This window comes from Schistocerca serialis, chromosome 7 (assembly GCF_023864345.2).
Source record: "Schistocerca serialis cubense isolate TAMUIC-IGC-003099 chromosome 7, iqSchSeri2.2, whole genome shotgun sequence".
Taxonomy (NCBI): Eukaryota; Metazoa; Arthropoda; class Insecta; order Orthoptera; family Acrididae; genus Schistocerca; species Schistocerca serialis.
This window is the reverse complement of record NC_064644.1, coordinates 200,842,728-200,868,692: the sequence shown is the minus strand read 5'-3', so window position 1 is coordinate 200,868,692 and position 25,965 is coordinate 200,842,728. Positions and strand designations below refer to the sequence as shown.

The 25,965-nt window shown below is 45.0% G+C and overlaps 1 protein-coding gene across 1 annotated transcript in view; it reads left to right on the top strand.

The window, feature by feature from the left end:
* LOC126412223 (uncharacterized) overlaps positions 1 to 25,965 on the top strand; it is a 183,124-nt gene that overhangs the window by 55,061 nt on the left and 102,098 nt on the right. Inside the window, exon 2 of the mRNA XM_050081712.1 lies at positions 14,956 to 15,012. Within this exon, the coding sequence (XP_049937669.1) occupies positions 14,956 to 15,012 (57 nt within the window). The remainder of the gene's footprint in view (positions 1 to 14,955; positions 15,013 to 25,965) is intronic.

Sequence of the window (25,965 nt, the reverse complement as noted above, 5' to 3'; positions counted from 1 at the left end):
GACGTAATTCAGAATCAGAAAAGGACTTGGAAGACCAGTTGAATGGAATGGACAGTGTCTTGAAAGGAGGAAATAAGACGAACATTAAGAAAAGCAACAGAAGGATAATGGAATATAGTCGAATTAAATCAAGCGATGCCGAGGGAGTTAAATTAGGAAATGAAACACATATATTAGTAGATGAGTTTTGCTATTTGGGCAGCAAAATAACTGATGGTCACCTAACTAGAGAGCATATAAACTGCAGACTAGTGATGGAAAAAGAGAAATTTATTAACATTTAATGCAGATTTAAATGTCGGGAAGTTTTTTCTGAAAATATTTGTATGGAGTATAGCCATGTATCGCAATGAATCATGGATGATAAAGAGTTTAGACAAGAAGAGAATAGAAGCTTTTCTAATCTGGTGCTACAGAAGAGTGCTGAAGGTTAGGTAGGCAGATCACATAGCTAATGAGGAGATGCTGAATGCAACTGGGGAGAAAAGAAATTTGTTGCACAACTTGGCTAGAAGAAGAGATCGGTTGATAGGAAACATTCTGAGACATTAGAGTGTCACCAGTACGGTACTGGAAGGAAGTATATGTGTAGGGGAGAGTGTGTGGTGGGGGGGGGGGGGGGGGGGGGGGGGAGGGGTTGAGCGGGGATTAAAATCCTAAGGGGAGACCAAGAGATGAATGCAGTAAGTAGATTCAGAAGGATGTCGATTGCAGCATTTATTCGGAGACAAAGAGTCTTGCACAGAAAAGAGTAGCATGGAGAGCTGCATCAAAGCAGTCTTCGGACTACAACAGCAACGACAAAGGAAGGAAAATATTCAGGCAGGGATGTGTTACAAAACAGCTTCCTGCAAAATAACGTCGTATTTACCCCTGTAAGACAGTCGTTCTAATATTTCCGCTGCCTGGGTGGGCCGAAAACATCTCAGCTGCTTCTCGTATAATTCGAATCAGTCCTTCGAAGTGTTTTGATGTTGTAGTAACAGACGGTGGCGAGCCCGCGTTGACACATTAAGTCGAGATCGTAGTTCAACAACAAAAAGAAGTAATAATCATAATAAAGAACTGAACAGAAGACAGGATTGTGAAATATAATTCAAACGGAAATCTTCAAATAATCCAGCAGCGAGCCAGCTACGTAAACTTGGAAGGCAGCCTAAACAGTATGTTGCCGCTGGGCACTGTGCCAGCGCCTCGGTTCGATGTCGCTATACCTGTCCACAGCTCTTAAAGCGCACACGGTTACACTCAGCTATTTCAACAGCTGCGGTACGTCACCTGATTCCTAGCGTTGCATACTGGGGTGGTACATTCCTCAAGGATAATTCACGAAGCCGAATTGGTGGAGCATTTCTGGCAGAGACTATTCTTGTCAGTGGGTTACCCATTAAATGCCGATTATGAGGATTACTTATATTAGATTCTTCCAGTTGTTGGCAAATAGTGCTTACAAGGGAACCTCCTCCCCCCCATCGCACCCCCCTCAGATTTAGTTGTAAGTTGGCACAGTGGATAGGCCTCGAAAAACTGAACACAGATCAATCGAGAAAACAGGAAGAAGTTGTGTGGAACTATGAAAAAAAAAGCAAAATATACAAACTGAGTAGTCCATGCGCAAGATAGGCAACATCAAGAATAATGTGAGCTTAGGAGCGCCGTGGTCCCGTGGTTAGCGTGAGTACCTGCGGAACGAGAGGTGCTTGGTTCAAGTCTACCCTCGGGTGAAAAGTTTAATTTTTTGTTTTCAGATAATTATCAAAGTTCAGGCACTCACACATAATCAACTTCGCTCTCCAAAATTCCAGGACATGTTCAGATTTGCTTGCACATATGCAGGATTTGACGGTCTACACACGGAAAAATTTGAAAACGTTAAAAACATATGTTTTGACAGAGCACAGGGAAAACTGCGACTGTGAAACTGTTGCATTCATTTGTTGCAGTTTATGTGACAAACTCTTATATTTTCATCACTTTTTGGGAGTGATTATCACATCCACAAGAAAACCTAAATCGGGCAAGGTAGAAGAATCTTTTTACCCATTCGGCAAGTGTACAAGTTATGTGGGTCGACAACATATTCCTGTCATGTGAAGCACATGCCGTCACCAGTGTCGTATAGAATATATCAGACGTGTTTTCCTGTGGAGGAATCGGTTGACCTATGACCTTACGATCAAATGTTTTCGGTTCCTATTGGAGAGGCACGTCCTTTCGTCTCCTAATCGCACGGTTTTGCGGTGCAGTCGCGAAAACACAGATCATAAACTTATTACAGTGAATAGAGACGTCAGTGAACGAACGGACAGATCACAACTTTGCGAAAATAAACTTTTCAGTCGAGGGAAGTCTTGAACCAAGTACCTCTCCTTCCGCAACTGCTCACGCTAACCACGGGACCACGGCGCTCCTGAGCTCGTATTATCCTTGATGTTGCCTATCTTGCCCATGGACTACTCAGTTTGTATATTTTGCTTATTTTTTCATAGTTCCACACAACTTCTTCCTGTTTTCTCGATTGATCTGTGTTCACTTTTTCAAGGCCTATCCACTGTGCCAACTTATAACTAAATCTGAAGGGGGTGCGATGGGAAGGTTCCCTTGTTAGTAGCGAACAAACAGTGCGTGGGCAAAGAGATCATGGGAAGGCACAGGGGCACAAGTCGCTTATTGGCGGCTGAAGCCTACGTACAGGCGTGGTGAAACGGAATTCCTGTCGACTCATATTTAGATACGTAGCACAGTAGACCGTCGATCGCCCCCATAAGACTGGGTAAATCAGGCGTCGTCGTGCGTCAAACGCTTATGTTTGCCCCTTGCTGCTGTTAACGCGTGTAGAAAGATTCACACTAGACACTGTTAACGAAGGAAACCAGAGATGTGTATTTCAGACATGCTCTGACCCACACGTTTTGCACCGATTATCATTCAATATTCAAAGCCAGTGGCATCGCGACGTGCTGTCATGTTCGCTACTCATCTGTGTGTGGCAGTGGTTGAGAAAAAAAACCGTATATTTCTAAGAACCAACCCAGTGGGTTGAATTGTGTTTTTATAGAAAGTCCTGGTACAGAACGCAATAAGGAAGTAATAAAACACAGAAAGGATCAAGCACTAGGCTCTTTCACTATCTTGCTAAAATGTTAGATCCGATATTCAGAGGGGAAGATCAACAGCTGAACAAGAAGAAAGTGGAGAAAACTGGCTAATACAGATGCATCAAGAGTGGATTGCAAATGTTATGTATTTTAGGATTACTCAATTTGACTACTTTCCTATCATGATTTTTTCTGATATTACCTTTCCGAAAAGGTCAATTCACTACCTATGGGCTTGTGTGGTCAAAGTTAAGAAACAACTCATGAAAGAAACGAGCTGTATAATTAGTCAGCATGTACCAATTCATGCATGGTTTCAAAAGGGACTTCATTGTATTTTACAGTCTTTACGCTTCTGCATCAAGTTAAAGTTGTTTTTCTGGAAGTGTAAATGTTATTTAACTGTGTTTCTTATATTGTAAGGGGACCGATGGCCTTTGTAGTCTGGTCCCTTCAACCCCCACAAACCAACCAGTCTTATATTGGAAGAAAAGTTAAAACACGTTGTGATAGCCCGACATGCGACCTTGCAGATGAAATGCGCGCACACGCTACACCGTTCTCCATTTTATTTTCTGCGAGTAAAATTCGACAAGCGAAACAGCTTGATCGATAGTAGAATTTGTGACTGATAGAATACGGTAGTGCATGGTGGTGAAGGCTCGAGACGTCCAAAAGGATAAAAATGCTGTACGAACTTAACATATAATATCCCATCGACGTCGAGGTCGCTAAATACAATACGAACTCTGTAAGTGAAGGGCTACGCAGGAAACGCTCCCGTCTACAGCGATTTATGGAAGCTGCGGAAAACCTAGGTATGGCGGTAGTCGCTGTTCCTAACACCGGTGCTTCAGCCACGACGCCTCTCCCAGTCTTCAAGGGGCATAACAGCATTCGCGCTGACCGGAGTCGACAGGTCAGGTAGTTGATACTTGACAGAAGTTGTAAATGTCGAGAGGCTGACAGAACGCTCCCAAATGTGCCTCCCCAGTGGAAGATGCTTCCCACAGCTGTAAACTTCTGGAAACAAACATTTAGTCGAGGAAAATAAAAAGGTTAGGCTCCAGCTTTATTCGTTGGAGAAACAATTAATATTAAGATACACTCCTGGAAATGGAAAAAAGAACACATTGACACCGGTGTGTCAGACCCACCATACTTGCTCCGGACACTGCGAGAGGGCTGTACAAGCAATGATCACACGCACGGCACAGCGGACACACCAGGAACCGCGGTGTTGGCCGTCGAATGGCGCTAGCTGCGCAGCATTTGTGCACCGCCGGAGTCAGTGTCAACCACTTTGCCGTGGCATACGGAGCTCCATCGCAGTCTTTAACACTGGTAGCATGCCGCGGCAGCGTGGACGTGAACCGTATGTGCAGTTGACGGACTTTGAGCGAGGGCGTATAGTGGGCATGCGGGAGGCCGGGTGGACGTACCGCCGAATTGCTCAATACGTGGGGCGCGAGGTCTCCACAGTACATCGATGTTGTCGCCAGTGGTCGGCGGAAGGTGCACGTGCCCGTCGACCTGGGACCGGACCGCAGCGACGCACGGATGCACGCCAAGACCGTAGGATCCTACGCAGTGCCGTAGGGGACTGCACCGCCACTTCCCAGCAAATTAGGGACACTGTTGCTCCTGGGGTATCGGCGAGGACCATTCGCAACCGTCTCCATGAAGCTGGGCTACGGTCCCGCACACCGTTAGGCCGTCTTCCGCTCACGCCCCAACATCGTGCAGCCCGCCTCCAGTGGTGTCGCGACAGGCGTGAATGGAGGGACGAATGGAGACGTGTCGTCTTCAGCGATGAGAGTCGCTTCTGCCTTGGTGCCAATGATGGTCGTATGCGTGTTTGGCGCCGTGCAGGTGAGCGCCACAATCAGGACTGCATACGACCGAGGCACACAGGGCCAACACCCGGCATCATGGTGTGGGGAGCGATCTCCTACACTGGCCGTACACCACTGGTGATCGTCGAGGGGACACTGAATAGTGCACGGTACATCCAAACCGTCATCGAACCCATCGTTCTACCATTCCTAGACCGGCAAGGGAACTTGCTGTTCCAACAGGACAATGCACGTCCGCATGTATCCCGTGCCACTCAACGTGCTCTAGAAGGTGTAAGTCAACTACCCTGGCCAGCATGTTTGGAACTGGATGAAGCGTCGTCTCACGCGGTCTGCACGTCCAGCACGAACGCTGGTCCAACTGAGGCGCCAGGTGGAAATGGCATGGCAAGCCGTTCCACAGGACTACATCCAGCATCTCTACGATCGTCTCCATGGGAGAATAGCAGCCTGCATTGCTGCGAAAGGTGGATATACACTGTACTAGTGCCGACATTGTGCATGCTCTGTTGCCTGTGTCTATGTGCCTGTGGTTCTGTCAGTGTGATCATGTGATGTATCTGACCCCAGGAATGTGTCAATAAAGTTTCCCCTTCCTGGGACAATGAATTCACGGTGTTCTTATTTCAATTTCCAGGAGTGTATGTAGCACCTGACGGGCTTCAAATCCCCACTGGTCTTCCTGAATTAGGTTTTCTACGGTCTCCTTAAATTATTTGAGATGAGGTGAGGACTGTTCCATTTAAAGGCTACGCCTATTTTTCCAGTCATCCAACTGAATCTTTACATTAAGAGGTACGATTTTACGAAAAAATTTCAACTGATTATTTTAGTTTCATTCTTCGCCGCGTCTTAGCTGTGTTTCTGTGCCATATATAGTGTTTAAATTTAGTCGGATGCTAGATGCAGTCCTATCCTAAAGATATCTGAAGATTCAACGAAGGCAGTTCTCACCTCTCATATACAAGGTAGGTAGGCTAGAGATGAACTAAACACAAATGTTAGTTTGAACACCATGTTGTTTTACTAGGTAAGGTCCTCTTCGAGGTGGTCTGCCTTTTCCTTTGCCTTTGAACTGCCACAGTCAAGTAGTTATTTGAGGAACTGTAGATTAATGTGGGCTCAGAACCAAGCTAACGCTCAAGTAATACAATGAACGCTTCGCTACGAACAGTGGCTTCGCGAACGTCGGTCGGTGTTGGCCTGGGCTGGCCGCAGAACTCGCCTTTCAGATATGCCACTGTGGGCTGTCATCAGATCTCCGCAACGAGGTAGACATTCTGCGTCGACAGCGCCTCAGCAAGCTAGACAGGTGTCCTGTATATCATCTCCACTTAAACATGACAACTGCTTTGTAGCGGCGGAGACGACGTATGTCATCAGCGCGCTGGTAAATATACAGTTCCAATAAAACGTGCGTTCCGACGTCTTCAAATACTGATAAAAAGGCGCGCTGTTTGTTTGACGCCGGAGCTTGATAACGTCACGAGGGGGTCGGTGTGACGGCCGGAGGCGTCACTTTCTTGCTCCCATCGGGCCTGCGTTTACGTCGGAGCCGTGCCGGAAATAGCAGCTCAGTCGGATCCGGCCTAAGGACCTTAAGATCATTATCTGAAAAGAGACCCCTCGAAAACAGGCTGCATCTATCCTCGAGCCTAGAGAGAGAAGGATTTTTAACTACAGCACTGCAGGCTGTTTGAGGGTTGAGTGTAGGAACTCACTTCCTTCAGTGGAAAACTTTTGTCCATGGACGCTATTTACGGAAATCAACACGAAGGAATTTTATTCCGTATTTAACGTCATGCCAGGGATACCTATCCTTATACAATGGGTGGACAAAATTATGGAAACACAAAAACACAACACATTACCTTGCCTGAAACGGTGTAGAAAAACTGTTGTCAGTCAAAAAAGCTTCCAGCAGTCTGGGAATGGGTAAATACAGGTCCTCTGTGGTTTTCAAGAGAATCAAATACCATTTTTCCCACAACGTATTGTACTGTATGGAACTGGTGAGCCAGAAGCGACGGAGAGGCTTCGTCCCCGCCTTGACAACTCCACAACAATGTACAGCAGTCCACTCACCCTACCGCCGCCCCACACCGAAAAATGGTTCAAATGGCTCTGAGCACTATGGGACTTAACTTCTGAGGTCATCAGACCCCTATAACTCAGAACTACTTAAACCTAACTAACCTAAGGACATCACACACATCCATGCCCGAGGCAGGATTCGAACCTGCGACCGTAGCGGTCGCGCATTTCCAGACTGTAGCGCCTAGAACCGCTGGGCCACTCCGGCTGGCCCTCACACCGAACCACGGGTTATGGTGCGGTTCGGCCCCCAGTGGACCCCCCACCCCCCGGGAACGTATCATACCAGACCAGTATAACCCCAATGTTTGCGTGGTGAAGTAATTATGGTGTACGCGTACGTGGAGAAAGTATTTGCGCAGCAATCGTCGACATAGTGTAACTGAGGCGGAATAAGGGGAACCGTCCCGCATTCGTCGAGGCTGATGGAAAACCGCCTTAAAAACCATCCACAGACTGGCCGGCACACCGGACCTCGACACTAATCCGCCGGGCGGATTGGTGCCGATGACGGGCACGCCTTCCCGCCCGAAAAGCAGTCCGTTAGACAGCACGGCTAGCTATACGGGCTCCCACATCGTAGTGGCTGTTCTGGTAATAATGATGGAAGAGGGTAGCGATCACATCGAAGTAGGCATTAAACTGCATTGAGATCTGATGGCTGTGGTGGCCAGGGAGATATTTGACGATTCAACCCCGTGCTCACAAAACCAGTTCTGGACGATGCGAGGTATGTGGACGGGGGTCCTGTAGTCTTGGAACACAGTATCGCCAGAATAAACATTGTACGGTAGTATGGGCCTGGTCAGCCAAAATGGGTCACTTAATCCATGGCAGTACTGGGACCTCGCAATGTAACTATGGAGCATGTGGAACACTACAACATGCCTGCCACAATGACCACCGAACCCACACCACGTATCACCCTTGGGACGTAAATTCGGCCAGGAGTTGGAAACCCTGCGGAACAAGACTCATCATACCAAATCACTTTCTTCCATTACTACTGAGGCCAGGTTCTATGGCTTCAGCACCACGTATTTGCATTTCCCATAAGTGGTTTTGAAATTACAGCTCGCCTTACAGTTCCCTGCTTTTGGAGGTTCTTTCGTGTTGTTTTGGTGGTAGCACGATTCAAGAGTGCGACATCCAGTCCTGCAGCGGCTTTTGCAGCTGTCGTCGAGAACTGGTTTTGTGAGTACGGGGGTGATTTGTCGCAGATCCCCCTGGCCTCCACAGTCACCAGATCTCATTATTGTTAAACTTTATGGTCTACATGGGTGTGATGGCTACCCACTTCCATTATCGTTACCAGAAAAGCCACTACGTTGTGGGAAAAAAGGAATTCGATTCCCTTGAAAACCACAGAGGACCTGTACTTATCCATTCCGAGACGACTGATAGATTTTTTGTCTGCCAACGGTTTTTCTACACCATATCAATCAAGGTAATGTGTCATTTTTATGTTTCCATAATATTGCCCACCGATTGTATAAGGGTAGGTATTCTGGGCACCTTAATTATCGTCACAGTCCTCTTCAACGAGCGTCCGTCACGATCAGTCAACATATAGTTTCGCCTGCGTTGTCATTCAACAGATGATGTTTTTTCGCTTTCCCTGTAGGCAGTATAAATCTTCGGTACAGTTTCACAATAGAAATAATTCAAAAGCCAAGATCGCTTGAATACTGTTTACTGGATAACCGGTTTCTACACACTATAGGTGCCATCATCGGATCTGAATCTAGCTTTAGTGTGTTGAAACCGGTTATCCAGTAAACAGTGTTTAAGCGATCTTGGCTTTTGAATTATTTCTACAACAGAGTGATCGCCCCACTACGCACTATGTGTTCACTGCAAAACAGTTTCACAAGTTGCGACATGGTCGTGAATTGAACAGTGTCTCGAAAATAGAATAAGTTTCCTTTACTTCGCGCCTATGGCCACAAATTTTTAAGTCCTTAGACTACCTGTTTCGGTCAGTAATGGCCATCTTCAGATCTGTTTTATAAAAACATGTCCTAATATATTGGAGCCATCCTGGCTCTTGAAACACAAAATACTTCGACTACGCTGGTTACGGAAGCAGCCACCTTAAGAGCACCAACAATCTGCTCAAGTTCAGTGTCGTTCACCTCCGACGTAATGCACTCACAAATACGCAGAACACTGTTCTGAGGAGTTGCAGCAAATTGCGGATATTGCACAGGTGCCTTTAGTTGTCAAATACAATAGCGAAACCTGCAGGCTGCTCCAGCATCTGTATTTACGTTAAAGCATGCGTTTCTCGTGCTGTTTCGATATTTTTGTCCAACCCCTCTAGATCTGTCCTTGGAAGACGTTCGAACATTGCAGACTGTCGACATTTTCCATGTAGCAATTACGAAAGAGAGGCAGCAAGAATGGTCTCAGATTTGTATGATCGTCGAAATCGTGGAAAACATGAACTGGGAGACGGTTGAAGATAAGCGTCCACTCTCCTGCGAAAGTCTACACAGAAAGATTACACGAAACAGCGTTAAATATGAAAGCTGGGAATTTACTACAATTCGTTACATCGCGAAGACCACTCCTACACGCATTTAAGCAATAATTTCCTTTGCGCTTTGGATTAAGAAGAAACTTGTTACCATGGGTAGTGTAGATATTCAGGTAATGATGTGCAGTGTTTCATGATGCCAAGAGACAGCGAAATGGAACATATTGCGTTGATATGAAACTTGGTGGCCGATTAGAACTGTGTGCCGGACCGAGACTCGAATCAGAACTTTTGCCCTTCGTCGGCAAGTGCTCTACTCACTGAGATACCGATGCACGGTTCACACTCCACCCTCACAGTTTTACTTCCGCCAGTACCTTTTCTACTACCTTCCTAACCTTATACAATCTCTCCTGCGAACCTTGTAAGACTAGCACTCCTAGAAGAAAGGATATTGAGGACACATGGCTTATCCACAACCTGGGGGATGTTTGCAACATGAAATGTTCGTTCTACAGCGGAGTGTGTAACGTGGGAGACGAACTACTGACGGAAATAAAGATCTGAGTAGTGGTCATGAGTCTTGCTTGGGTAGCTCAGTCGGTAGAACACTTGGTGGCGAAAGGCAAAAGCCCCGAATTCGAGTCTCCGTACGCCAAACGGTTTTAATCTGCCAGGAAGTTTCATATCAGCGCGAACTCCACTGCAGAGTTAAAATTTTATTCTGGAAACACCTCTCAGGCTATAGCTAAGCCATGTCACCACAGTATCCTTTCTTCAAGAAGTGATAGTCACGCAAGATTCATAGGAGAGCTTCTGTGATGTTTGGTAGGTGGGAGACGAGGTACTGGCGGAAGTAAAGCTGTGGGGACAGGCCGTGAGTCGTTCTTCGATTGCTCAGTCAGTAGAACACTTACCTGCAAAATGCAAAGGTTGGTGGTTAGAGTCTCGGCACGGCTCTCAGTTTTAATCTGCCAGGAACTTTCAAACTGAAATATGCAACACATAGCTCCGTCCGAACAGGCCACGAATGCCCAACGGTATCGACCACCGACATGTCATTCTCAGTCGATAGGGGTCACTTGTTGCGGATATGCAGGGACATGTGGTCAGGACGCCGCTCTCACGGCCGTTGTCAGTTTTCATGACCATAGCAGCTACTTTCTCCTAAGTTGTTCTCACAAGGACTGAGATCACCCCGCTAGCCAACAGCGTTCGGCAGACCCGGATTGTGACTCCAAATGCTAGTCCAGCCCGACAGTGCTTAAGTGATCTATTTTTACAAGCTTGCACAAGAAGAAGCAACCTGGGAGATTATCCTCAAGACATTGAGTTAAGTACAATTAATCGAGTTACCCATTCTTCGCTGTGCCATATATCGATACCATGTTTGAAGGCGAAAGTAGAATATCTTTGCATACACCCCAGTTGTGTGTGTGTAAGAGAGAGACATACAGACAGACAGACAGAGGGGCAAGGTCTATGATGAAGAAGCGTGGATACAGACATAGTTAAGGTGGAAAGTAAAGCAGTACATGGACTTAAAAAATGGCGCTATGCACTATGGGACTTAACATCTGAGGTCATCAGTCCCCTAGACTTAGAACTACTTAAACCTAACCAACCTAAGGACATCACACACATCCATGCCCGAGGCAGGATTCGAACATGCGAACGTAGCAGCAGCGCGGTTCCGGACTGAAGCGCCTAGAACCGGTCGGCCACAGCGGCCGGCTGTACATGGACTTACTCAAGCCTCTAGTAATATCCATATATGCTGTAATGTGGCCTTTGCACCACACGTTTATATCCAAACCACGTAACTGATAATGACCAGGCTGGAAGAAGGGAAAATGTTCTGTGGTAATAGACCGCTCTGCTTCGTGGAAGAGATAACTAAGTGCACAAGAAATAAGAGCAAATGAGGGGTTCCTCAGTTCCTTTACGATGACGACTGTGTTTAACTCTCTACGGGACGAATAAGATACTGTGCGGCAACTGCTTTTGAAGAATGCAGAACTTCATAAAGGAGAATAGAAAGTAATTTTGGAATATTGCGCTTTGAAATAGGCATTGTCACAGCCGTGTGAGGAAAGAAAGACATTTAATTTGAAGACCAACATACAAGAATGAGTTACATCACTATTGTAGGCTGGTAGCCATGCCGTCAGTTTAAAAGAAAGCTGTTGTCTGAGCACTGCTTCGAGGTACAGGTACATGACCTTTATCATTTATTCCACGGTGAACAGGTATAAGAAAGCCTTAGTTAGTTAATTACTTAGGTACATGTTCCATTGGTCAATTGAACGATTCATTTATCAAGTAAGAACGAGTCAGTTTACAGGATATGTATACATACTTGGTGTTAACGTTAATCTACTCACTATTGTTTTTAGTCGTACACATACTTATACTATAATTTATTTCTTGTTTCCAGTTTTTAAGCAGAAATTCGTCAATGGAAAAGAAGGAGTTATTCAGGAGAAATGATTCTGAATTAGATTTAAAAATTGCTTTGCTACCCGCCGGGCACTCTATGTTATTGACCAAATGATCAAAAATTTTCGTTGCTGCATATTGAACTCGTTTCTGAGCAACTGACAGCCTTGAGACTGGGTAATAAATGCCATTTCTGCCTCTAATTGTGCAATTATGGAAATCACCGTTCTTCTCAAGCTGTGATGGATTATTTATGACGAATTTCGTTAATGAATATACGTATTAGGCACTTTGGAAAACAAGTCATTCTTATGTCCATCAGGAGAGAGTGAACAGGAGTGTCGTCGTATCTTCGTACAACACTGTATCGATATCCTCATGATCTCGTGTGTTAGATATTGTGTGAAGAAGAGATCGAAGTGTCTGAAATTGTATACTTTACAATGTAGCTGCAGTTTAAGTGGAGTCAAAAGATATAAGGGGACTCTTCGCAGAATCGGCGAAGAAATTAATACCGGCACCCTAACTATAAGAAGGGACGGAGTATTTGGAAATGTGTTAGGATCTCAAGGAGTGAAGCAGTAGCTTCTGTGGTGCTACAGGCAGTCGTCGAGGAGAGAAATTTTAGCAGAAGGGAGAGAACGGCTTATCTAGAACATATAACTGAGGTAGTTGCGTGTATGCGCTACTCTGAGGTGAAGATATTAGCAATGCAGACGAATTTGTGGCAAGTCGACTGAAAAACGATGGCATAAAAAAAGTTGAAGTACCGGAATAATATCGATAATGTGACAGCACATCAAAATTTGGTATACCGACCACTCACCCCACACAACACAGGAAATGAACAGTGAATTCCATTTCAATTAATAGAGATTAAACTCCAACTCCCTCTCACTCCTCTCTCTCTCTCTCTCTCTCTCTCTCTCTCTCTCTCTTCTCTACACATACACACACACACACACACTCGTACACAGGTGGTAAACGGACACGAAGCTGTACATGGGTTCGCAGGAATCAGAAAAAAAATTGCATACGTTCATTAACAGTGGCACAAGACAAGCCTATCATTAAGTAAAAAAATGTGAAAATATAGATATGTAATTAATCAGATCAGCCATGTGGTTGCGAACACGACATCTTGCAGAATTAGTAATTCAAAACGAAAAAGAAAAGGAATCACATTGCCTGCAAAGGCAAAGGAAATACGAAATTAATACATATGTTATAGAGCAGCTTGTACCTTGGTTCATATCGCACCGCGTTTACCCCTTAGTCGGAGTCGTGAAAGCTCGTTGGTTCTCCGAAACCCCCAGAAAGTTCTCGAGGGCGACCGACCGTTCCGAGCTCCCAGCCTCGTTCGGAAACGAGCCTCGTTATACCACGAGCAAATATATCGGTCAATCAAATATTTGACGCTACCTCTTCGGAGCGGTCCTATTAATCTGGGAACCGTGTTAAAAGGGCAACGGAATTCTCAGCTCGGCCGTGGGGTCTCGTCGTTCCTGTTCGGAGCCGTGATCGATAAAAATTAGGAGCGCGTTTTCCGCGGCGCGGTCTATGGCGTGGCTGCCCCGTTAACGGGAAAATAAATGTGAGAGATTGGGAAGCGCGGCGTGGGCTCGGGGGATCGAGGCGTCGTATCTCTGCCTTGTTAAGGTGTTACCGTTAAACCGTGAAGTCCGTGCGGCCGGGCAGCTTCGTTTATTTTCGGGCGCCTTCGTGTCGGACTTCACATGCTCCGAGCGCGCCTTCCCCGTTCTTTGGAGGGACCTTCTTTGTAAAAGGCTCCGTTTTTTGTTTTCTTCGTTATGTAGCCATCACAGCAGCGGCGAACCACTCCGCCAATGTTTCACACTTCAGCGCGAGAGGGCATCGTCGCGATAAACAGCGCCCGTGAATAGCAAAACATGCACGACTTTCACACTTTCGCGAATCAACATCCCTTTTTGCTACTCCGCTGTTACATGGTGCTTGTCGATGGAAGTTCAATAGCAGGATCTGAAAGCGAAGTGCTAACTCATTGGCCAGAGGCCTGTTTTAAACACCACTGCCCTTCGCTAACCACTTTCTTGCGTTACCTTAGTGTCTGTGAACCAGCGCAAGATATTTAAAAGTGAGATTAAAAATAACTGTTGGATGCAACTCGTCAACCTGCCTCGGATAAGCCAACGCAGTACCCACTGTGGCTGAGAGAGAGAGAGAGAGAGGGAGAGGAAACCGTAAGAATTGCATGGCAAGGCTACATGTGAGGAGAGAACCTGATTTGTGTCGAAAGGGGAGATGACAACTGTGAGAAACATAAAGAAACTACTTTGCTGTCGCGCTGAAGAAACCTTATTGTAGTTTGCTTCTGCCTAATGAATTAAAGCGTACAAAGCGCGATCTTGAAAAACTGAAATGATATACATTTTTTCTGTTTTCACTCAGAACGCATGCACTTCGAATCTGAATTGTTGTTACTGAAAGACTGACTGAGAGATAATAGGATCGAGCCATGATGAACGTTTCAGGCAGTGCGCCTGAATGGTTCAAATGACTCTAAGCACTATGGGACTTAACATCTGAGGTCATCAGTCCCCTAGACTTAGAACTACTTAAACCCAACTAATCTAAGGACATCACACACATCCATGTCCGAGGCAGGATTCGAACCTGCGACCGTAGCAGCAGCGCGGTTCCAGACTGAAGCGCATAGAAGCGCTCGGCCACAGCGGCCGGCCGCCCGAATGGCTCAATATCCCTATCGTTATCTGAGAAATGTGGAATTTAATTCGTGTCCCCGGCCGATATGAAGCCTTAGCTTGTTAGATCCGAAACATTTCGGCTTGTACCAACATATATATTTTGTCATTTTTGTTCATCTTTTCTGCTTGTGGTTGCTACCCATTCCGCGGCAGCAGCGTCACAGCAGAGATGATTTAATAATAATGTGCATATCTTGCTTAAAATGACGTAATAGTAATGGTGGACGTGTCTTTTGTTGCAGTTCTTGCCGACCTATGGAAAGGATTCTTCCTGCAAGCTGCACCGAGATTGCTTCATGGTAAGGCTGTTATTAAGCTTACGCAAGTGACCCGTAGCAACTAAGGCCTCTGAAAGTTAACCCTTGTTCTCCACTCAATAGTACTTTCATAAACGAGCCGCATCAATTCTTAGATAAGTCTGAAAATGTTTTAGGCTGTGCGTTCCATTTTGTAGAGAAACCTGGCATGTCAAAAAAAGTTGGTGGCACTACTTACAAAATGGCAAGGAATGTAATGATTGTCGTGTGTGTTAGCTCTGTGCTTGTCAGTTAAAAATCATCAGAAGCTGTTTTCGACTTGCAACTGGCTTGAAAACATGGCTGCCACCATACACTTCCGAGTTAAGTACAGAATACTTAAGCCTAATAGTAAACAATGATTTGATGAGCGGGTTGAAGGCGTACAAAGGTATCCACTTGTATTTCATACAACCATTACGAAAATCTCCTTTTCAACAGTAAAACTAATCAATTTTTTCACATTTCCCCAAGATACTATTGTGTGCACAGCTCCGATGGAAGAATGTTCACGCTACGGTCGCAGGTTCGAATTCTGCCTCGGGCATGGATGTTTGTGATGTCCTTAGGTTAGTTAGGTTTAACTAGTTTTAAGTTCTAGGGGACTAATGACCTCAGCAGTTGAGTCCCATAGTGCTCAGAGCCATTTGAACCATTTGAAGAATGTTCTTCAGTATCTTTGTGGGTAAATCGATGTAGCCGCAATTTTCGATTACAAGAAAACGAGGTTTCGAATGCTATGGTTCATAAATGTATTTGTGGAAAAGTGAAGCAACAGCAGCGGAACAACTTGTAAGTACATGTCGTTCTTTGCATCTCTTAGATAATTCTGTAGCGGCCGACGACCACTGTATGATTGTCAGTCGGCTTCAAGGGATGCCTTCAAAATTAAGTTCTCTTATTATGTCTTCTATTTCATCAGCCTTGTGAGCATTAAGATGTTACTGTAAAGGCAATGTACCGAATAACATGATGACTTTAGGTTCGTGTGAAGTATCAAAATAGAGTGTGAGTTTAAACTCCACTCATAAACACATAGACAAATGCCGACGGAACGTTTATTTCTCTGCTGCACCTTTCAGCACGGGCAGCATAAACGATAACAGCTACTAAATGTAAGAATTACTTTGCTTCTCGGTCAAAAAAAGCTTTTAGCCGGCCATTCACGTGTTTAAAAAGATAAACAGAACGTTGGCACGTTACGAGTTCTACAAAATCAGTGTTTATGTCCTCAATCTGACAACTGTTATCGTTTTCGTAAATTTATCGCTGCTGTACATTTCTGTTTCTATGACAGACCTAAACAGATTCCGACTGCTTTTCAGTTCCGTGCCGTATTAATTGTTCCAGAATAATAAATATTAGTGAAGTATAGAATTTTCTGCTACTATGTACTCATAATTTTCTTTCCTTTTAGTCACAATTTAATGTTGCAAATTAATGTTTTCATTTTGCTGTTTTGTTGGTTTATGTAAGTGACCAGCGGACTTTCCATATACTCAGAAAACTTCCACAATGTACAACCGCATAGCTCTCTGAGGCTGTGACACCCCATAGGATGTGCGAAGGATTAATGCCCGTCTGCAGTATGTGAGGAACTTCTTCCTCGAAGCAAGTTACCTTATTAACGAAATCAGAAGCAACGCATGTATCACAGCGCGCGACATCATACTTGCAAGGAAGTTAAATGAGGGCAGAAACAAAATTGAAAAGAAATTCCCTAATTGTGACTGGAAAGCTGTATGGCGGAACATCAACTATGCCGGGCTATCTACAGACGCTATTTCCGCATGGTACAAAACAGTAAGCAATGTCATCAGCACCAACGAGAGTCTATATGGGATCGGTTTAAACCAGACACACCTTTGTGGAAAATGCAATCTGGTGGATACACTCATCCACAGATTCACCTGTGGCGGTAATGTGAATAACTGGAATTGGATCACGCAACAAATCGCCTTTCTCACCATTTCCACGGCGGAATATATAACGCCATCGCTCCTCCTGAGACCAGACATGACGTACTTTCCGAGATTAAAAACCAACGCCATTAGCTGGTTACTGGGAAAATATGTTAGTTATGTCATCAACAAACTTGGGTCGGACAACGAGATAGAATTTCGCGTTTACTTGAAGTGTGAATACGCAAAAATTAGCACGTATCGTATCGCAAACACAAGAATCACTACGGCAACATGCTGAAGATCATTTTTGAAAGAATGGGTGTCGGTTAAGTATGTGGAACCACTACAACACCTTGAACGAGAACGAACAGAAGATAATTAAAAGTCACTTGTGTTATTATTATTTACTATTACCTTGCTTCCGAAACTTCTATGTTACACGAAGAGTTTTTTCAAAACATTTTGTTCAGAATTACTCGTGTTCGACTTCCAAAGTATTTGTGTGATTCAAGAAGAATTGTTAAGTTTTATCAGTGTTCAGTTTCTACTCAGAGAAGAGGTTTCTTTGTCTTTCTTATATCGGAGAATGGGAGTTTTGTAACATTTCTGCACACTTAGTGCTATGACCCAACAGGGAACATGAAAAAAGGGGTGGGAGGGGTTTGGGCCTCGACGCACTGGCAGTGCCGTGAAGAGACCCCACTGCTAGTGCGGCGTGTACCACGCCCTGATCTCCCTATAAAAAAAGGAGAGTCTTTAAAAAAGCGGTCTAAGGGGGAAAAAACGTCGTGGTCTAGTCTGTAGATTTCAAAACCCAGCCACTCAGGTCCCGGGTTCAGTCCTAGGAAAGGGTGGGAATTTTCCTCTTTCCCTTCCCTCCAAGACAGCCTCAGTTCCACTCAGTCTGCCTTCAGATTGAGTGCAGGAATCTTTTCCCAGGAATGAAAGACAGTCGGGGCAGGTGCCGAAGCGAAGGAAAGGCTGCACTCTTCCTGCTGTCAGGCCAGAAACCCATTCATGGGTTGAGCTTCTCATACGTACAGAATACTTGTGACTAGTCGCACATGAACAATAATTTTGAAGCTCCTTTTTTTTAAGTGTGCTGCTATTTAAGCGCGAGATGACCCACTGGAAAATGTACTGCACACGAATTCCTGTCTGTTGTGGCTCAAATTCTCGTTCTGGCCATATAGATACTCTTGTTACAATTTGTTAAAGTGCTGTATGCAAATCTTATTGCTTAGCTTTACATGTTCGTGAAGGACGTTTTCTATATGTTTGAACATATGGCTGTACGTGTGTGTTTTTTTTCAACATATGCGATAATCTAACTTTTCCTCCGCTACAGGGAATGGTGGTGTTCTTCTGAAGTGCAGCTCATGATGTTCATCAATCTGTCCTGCTAGAAGACTGTGATGTGCCTTCCAACTTTCCACTTAATGAATATATTTCAACTCTTCTTTAGGACTTTGTTAACAAAAAAAATTCACCAAACAGCCGTGCAAATTGAGAAGTTACTTATTTTACTTTCGCTAACAGTTTCGGCAATTGAATATACCATCTTGAGAGGCGCATTTGGAGCCTGAGTATGGTGTATTGAATTTCCGAAACTGGTAGAGAAAGTAAAATAAAATAACACCGCAATTTGCACAGCTGTTTTGCGAATTTCTTCGTTAAATATTTGACCAGCCTACAACCGATCAACAGAGACATCCTCGGAACAGTCACTGACTTCGTGGATGTACTAAAGATTAGGTGATCTAGATTTGATTTTTTTTCTGGCAGATATAAGGGCTGACGAAGCTTTGTTTATTGAAAAAGTCAAGTTTCACAGTTGCTCAGATCCGCTCCAGCTATACACTACAGTCAGAATTATTTTTCATTCCTTGAAAGAAGATTCCTGGTAGCTGACATCACTGACTCCAGCTTTCAATCTGCATACCCCAAACGGCTGTCAGCAAAAACAGTAGTCGTCTACATAAATGCGGCACGTTGCCATAGAGACATATTCAGTATCATGTTGCGTGATCGGTCGAAGCAGACGCATGAAGCAAACGCGACAATCTCTTTTAAATGTCAGGGCTCTTTATTCATGGTAAAGAGTATACGCTGAGACGAAACAGTCATGGTATAACTCCTAATACCGTGTTGGACCTCCTTTCACCCGGCGTAGTGCAACAACTCGACGTGGATGGACTGAGAAATTCGTTGGAAGTCCTCTCTTGAAATATAGAGCCGTGCTGCCTCTATAGCGTCCATAGTTGTGATTCACGAACTGACCTCTGGTTTATGTCCCATAAATGTTCGATGGTATACACGTCGGGCAATATGGGTGACCAAATCATTCGCTCGAACTGTCCAGCTCATTCTTAAAATTAGTCGCAAACAATTGTGGCCCATATAATTGGCTCTGAGCACTATGGCTCTGAGCACTATGGGACTTAACATCTGAGGTCATCAGTCCCCTAGAACTTAGAACTACTTAAACCTAACTAACCTAAGGACAGCACACAACACCCAGCCATCACGAGGCAGAGAAAATCCCTGACCCCGCCGGGAATCGAACCCGGGAACCCGGGCGTGGGAAGCGAGAACGCTACCGCACGACCACGAGATGCGGGCCCCATATAATTGCGTAGACTTCCGCGGCCAGAGTCAAATGGTTCAAATGGCTCTGAGCACTATGGGACTTAACTTCTAAGGCTATCAGTCCCCTAGAACTTAGAACTACTTAAACCTAACTAACCTAAGGACATCACACACATCCATGCCCGAGGCAGGATTCGAACCTGCGACCGTAGCGGCCGCGCGGTTCCAGACTGTAGCGCCTTTAACCGCTTGGCCACCACGACGGGCTACGCGGCCAGAGTCAGACGACATAAAAATTTTCTGGGTATGGTACCGCGTCATAATGTAAAACCTACTGCTGCTCGAGAAAAACCAACGTTTCGGTCACGGTTGTAGCGGCCTTCTTCTGGGTCTATTGGTGCGTTCTAGCTATGCAGTGTCCTTTATATTTTGTTGTTACTGCTCACTGCGCGTGCCATTGCGTCATTTTAAATGGTAGTTAGTTTCATTGGTCAGTTAAGGAAGAAGGAGAGGAAACTTTATTTTAATAGGTTATTGCGGTGGAGGGAGAACGTAACCTCTGTTGTATATTGGCTCTTGTGTTTTGTGCCATGATTGATAGCCACCGTCGAATGAGATGGTGGCTGCTGTTTACGAACTGCTGGACGTCGGCCGCGCAGCGTCAGTTACTCGCCGGTAGTGCTCGTGCCTCGTGTTGACAGTGCGGTCTGTTGGACTCTGATTGCTGGCAGCCAAGATGGGGCAAGCCTGAGTCCATCCTCCCTGTTCATGTTATTAGGGTGTTTAAGTATTACGATGTTTGCCTATTCGGTCAGTAACATTTTTCACATAAGGTAAGCGAATAGGCAACTTCGCCGCGTTAGGGTGCAGCCTGTCATCTACAGTGGTCGTAGGATCCAGGACTTACTAGGCTCCAGTAAGGTCAACGTGGATGCATTACACACTGCAGGAGTTTACATGGTGGAATTCGAATGTGGAGAGGCATACATCGGCGAGACTGGTAGGCCAATAGCAACGCACAATCGGGTAAACGACCGCTATATTCGTCTAGGGCAACACAAATCCGCAGTGGCAGAACATCAGCAAGATTGCGGAAAAGAAATAAAATTCAGCGAAGCCTTTGTGTTGACCAAGCAGCCAGTTATGACGACACGCAAAATCAGAGAGGCCATCGAAATACTTAAACACCCTAATAACATGAACAGGGAGGATGGACTCAGGCTTGCCCCATCTTGTCTGCCAGCAATCAGAGCTCAACAGACCGCACTGTCAACATGACAGCACTACCGGCGAGTAACTGCCGCCGCGCGGCCGACGTCCAGCAGTTCGTAAACAGCAGCCATCATCTCATTCGACGGTGACCACCAATCATGGCACAAAACACAAGAGCCAATAGACAACAGAGGTTACGTTCTCCCTCCACCGCAACAACCTATTAAAATAAAGGTCCCTCTCTTTATTCCTTAACTGACCAATGAAACTAGCTACCTTTTAAAATTAAGACGTAATGGCATGCGCAGTGAACAGTAACAACAAAATATAAAGGACATTGCATAGCTAGAATGCACCATTAGACCCAGAAGATGGCCGCTGCAACCGTGGCCGAAACGTTGGTTTTTCTCCAGCAGCAGTAGGTTTTACATTATGACGCGGTACCATACCCAGAAAACTGTTATGTCAGTTGTGGCCCGGTGACATGGTGCGTTGCACCCATAAAATGTCCATCGCTGATTGGCTGCAAATGCTCTCCAACTAACAGAACGTAACGATTTTCGGTCAATGCTCGGTTCATTTGGACGAGAGGACCCAGTCCCTTCCATGTAAATATAACCCACACCATTATGGAGCCACCATCAGCTTGCACAGAGCCCTGTTGACAGACTGGGTACATAGCTTTACGGAGTCTGCACCACTCCAACCCTACCATTACACACACGAATCCTACCATCAGATCTTATCAGCTGAAAGTGTGGCTCATCTGACCAGGTCACGGTTTTCCAATCGTCCAGGATCCAACCGACAGGGCCACGATCCCGGGAGAGGCCATGCAGGCGATGTCGTGCTGTTAGCAAAGGCACTCTCGTCAGTCGTCTGATGCCATAGTCCATTAAAGTCAAACGTCGTCATACTGTCGTAAAGGATACGTTCGTTGTACGACCCATATTGATTTCTGCGGTTATTTCACACACTGACAACTGTACGCAGACGGCTCTGTTCTCGGTCGTCGATGAAGACCGTCGGCCACTGCGTTATCCGTAGTGATATGAAAAGTCTGAAATTTGGTAATTCTCGGCACCATCTTGACACTGTCGATCTCGGAATATTAAATACACGAACGATTTCAAAAATGGCGTGTCCTATATGTCTAGCTCCATCTACCATTCCGTTTTCAAACTCTATTAATCGCAGTCGTGCGGGCATAATCACGCCGGAAACCTTTACACTTGATTCACCTGAGTACAAATCACAGCTCTGCCAATAAACTGCCCACCTATGCCTTGAGTAAGCGATACTATCATGATATGTATATGTGCATATCGCTATCCCGTCACGTCACGTAAGTGTAGTTCAAGCTGTAGGAAGCAATAGGCAGAGTACCCTCACCAGGATGATGGGTTGCAATACACCACAGTCATCAAACCAATCCGTAGTACCACAGTAATTAAGGTTAGCACTCGATGCGTCCAATATACACCAAGAACATCAGAAGAGAAATCGGTAAGGTATTTGTAACCATCTTGAGCAAAATAGGGCCCTTCCTCTACGTTTTATTTGACGTCATGAAATCCCTTACAATCAATCACAATAGTTGACTGAAGTTAAAATCTTCTGGGTTATTAGGCCGCGTCATGTTTCTTCTAAAATGTTCGACGTTTCGACTCCTCTGCTGGGATCCTCCTCAGGATCTTTTGGTGTCTTCTACTGCTAGAACACTGTCAGAGACGAGTGTCGCGTCCACTTATAAAGGGGGAATTTTCTGGCGTTCGTACTGGAGAAGTGATAGTATTGGTTAAAATTATGTGGCTACCATTGGTGGGCCATAGTCATAGGCTAATACAGAAGAAGAGGCGTTGGTAGCTCATCTCCTGTGGATACCATTGGCGGTCATCGTCATTGGATAGAAAGCCACTGTTTCACACTTATGCTGGAGAAGGGTTGTTGGTTGAAATGCCTCCTACCGCTACTGGTTGGTCTTCATCAGTGGCTGGATTCGAAACGGACAGAGCAAGAGAGGGGGAATGTTTACCCAAAATATTATTGTCCGCCGAGGTGACTTGCAGCGCGCTGTTTATGCCGCTCACACACCGCGGCCGCGTATTTACTTCCTTGATGGCGGGGAGCCACGATGCCGGAAGCCTACAGCCGTCCTCTCTATTGAAATTAGATGAATTCTTAGAAATTTCAACCGCGTCTCGGACCTTAATTCTACAAATGTTTGTTTCCTTAGCCAGTACACGTACGTTATTAAAATCGATATCATAGCCACAGTTCTCGTGATGTTCTGCTACTGCCGATTTTGCACTTTGATTTAGCCGCATATGCCGTTCGTGTTCCTTAATGCGTTCTTTAACAGTTCTTCCCGTTTCGCCTATATACACTTTGCCGCAGCCGCAAGACACTTGATTGGCGCCTTCATTGTGGAGGCAATCAGGTGCATCCGTTTTCCGTCGGGAAAAGTCTTTTATTTTGTTTTGACTAAAGAAAGATGTCTGAATACCATTTTTCCTTAAAATTCTGCTTATGCGGTCAGTGACCCCAGAAACGAACGGTAACCTGACGGAGTGAGAAGGCGGTTCCTCGTCATTCTTATTAGCGGTATAACCATTCCGCCTAAAAGCCCTGTCGATTGAATAACTATCATACCCATTTGCCTTCAATGTCCTCTCTAAGTGTTCTAGCAGTAATGGTCACCAAACGATCCTGAGGAAGATCCCAGCAGAGGGGTCGAAACGTCGAACTTTTTAGAAGAAACATGACGCGGCCTAATTACCCAAAAGATTTTAACTTCAGTGACTACGGCCACGAAAGCCTGCAGACTTACATATCACAGTAGTTGCTTCCTATGACTAGACTGCTCTAACAAGGAATGTCCATTCAGTTAGCTTCTGAAGGCATTCGACTGAAAGTGTCTGTTTCACACCCAGTTGCCGCTAAGCGTTTCAGCAGCTCTCTTTCCTCCTCGGCAACGTGAAACCGTCCCCGCCACGCCCTGCGCATTCTTCATACGTGACACGCTCCCATACGTCTCTGCGGCGACGGCGGGCGGGGTTCTACTTTGCTGGAAAATCTCATTGTACCGACCGGGGCACCGGCGACAACAAACGACCACCACGACAGCCACAAATCTCGACCCAGCGGAACAAATGCAAATGGCGGCGTGCGGCCCGTTATAAAATGTCTCGGCTTTGCGTGTCAAAACTTTCAGAATTACGAGCTCGAATTCTCTGCGTCTACGCAACAGGATTGCAGCAAAATAAGCCTTAAGCCGAAGAAATAATGGAGGTTTCCCCTTTTAGTGGAATTGATGCCTGCCGTGATCTCTTAAATAGCGAGGTGGTATTAATCTCCCCAAGAATGTGAGCTGTCGGTGCCAAGAGAGCGGTTGCGTTAGTGTGAAAAACGGGGGCGCAGAAGCATTGTGGCCGCAGGTTTTCTCTGTGGTGCAATCCGATTTAGAGTGAAACTGTGCAAACAATTTTGAAATAAGAGAAGGTAGAATATAAAGCACAGTTAATTTCACAGACGTACTTTTGTTCCCGTTGGTTGGATTGTTGATGAAGTACTGATACCCATTATTTATTCTTTGAAGTTTGGGCAGAACGATCGAACTGAGTGGTTCTATATTCACGAAACATAACTTCCCCAAGTAACACAGTTATGATGGTGAAACTCAATGTGTTTTCAAGTAATTCTTGTACACATATTCCGTCCTGTTTGTATCGAGGAAGTGTGGCTCAATACAGTTTGAAGTTCCGTCCTTTGTTCTGTTTCGTATGTGAATGGTAGCCGGGTATTTGGCGTGTCTGTCTGTTCCAACTCATTGGTCGATGTAACACTTCGCAGATTTAAAGTCCATCTGCGTTCATAATTTGTTGTGAAGAACATGCGTACGTTGCCTCCAACTTTGCTAGTGATAGATCTGTTGTAGATGTTACGTCCTTCTCTATTGATCTCTGAACTAACTTAAATATCCACTTGTATGAGGACTTAAAACTTAACTTGGATTAAGGAGCAAGCTGAATATTGTAACATAAATCATTAGCAGCGTTTGAACTCCGAGCCTTTATGTTGCAGTTCCACACCCACTCACTCAGCCACCGAGACACATAGTGTTGAATTTGGCTTCTGAGGCCAAAACTACCAAGTATGGTATGTGTAAAAATTTTACATGTCGACAAGAAATTTACATTCACAGTGGAACCATGGTGTTGATATTTTCGTGGCGGCAGTGGCAACTAATAATAAAAAAGTAAAGCGATAGGCACGGAACATTTGCCTTCAACGAAGATAATTCCCGAACATACAGCATGTTGTTGAAGATACTGGTGTTACGAGTCGCTCGGGAAGGTGGAATGCACACGCAGATCACAAGTTTCTGAAGTTGTGGGTTCCAGCCGTTCTGGATTAGCTATCCCGCCATTTCCATAAATCACGTCAGACAACTTTAACGACGTTTCTCTTGGCTCAGTTAAGTCTGAGACGTTTCTCTACATCCTGAGGTATCTGAGAAAATTTTTCTTTATTACGTGAAGAGAACGTATTCCAATATTTGTAAAGCTTTATTTGAGAGCTACTTCACACCTTCACACCTCTTCAGGCAGTGAACTGATCCGACACCCACCTTTTGGATTTATGTAGATCTAACAGGAATTGAAAAGAATACTCTGTTGACCATTTAAATCTACTGAACACAGTAATACAACATTCCCAAAGACAACTGGAGAAAATGAACAGTGATGCGACTCTCAGGGGAATGACTCACAAGACATTACAGACCCAAAGCTCAAACGGACTTGATATCTTGATTCTAGTGTTATAAGTAATAAAAATGTAAAATAATTCTGGCAAATGTTTCATCGTGTTCGGCTTGTAAACATTACTTGCTATATATACAGGGTGATTCAAAAAGAATACCACAACTTTAGGAATTTAAAACTCTGCAACGACAAAAGGCAGAGCTAAGCACTATCTGTCGGCGAATTAAGGGAGCTATAAAGTTTCATTTAGTTGTACATTTGTTCGCCATTTCAGCCAATAAAGTTTTTGGTCCCTTTTTCTTCGAAGGTGCTACTGTAACTGGACTACAGTATCTGGAGATGTTAGAGAATTGGCTGTTCCCTCAGCTCGAACAAGAAGCACAACAACTCATATTTCAGCAGGATGGAGCGCCACCACATTGGCACTTATCTGTCCGTAACTACCTGAACGTCAACTACCCGAGGCGATGGATCTGCCGCCAGGC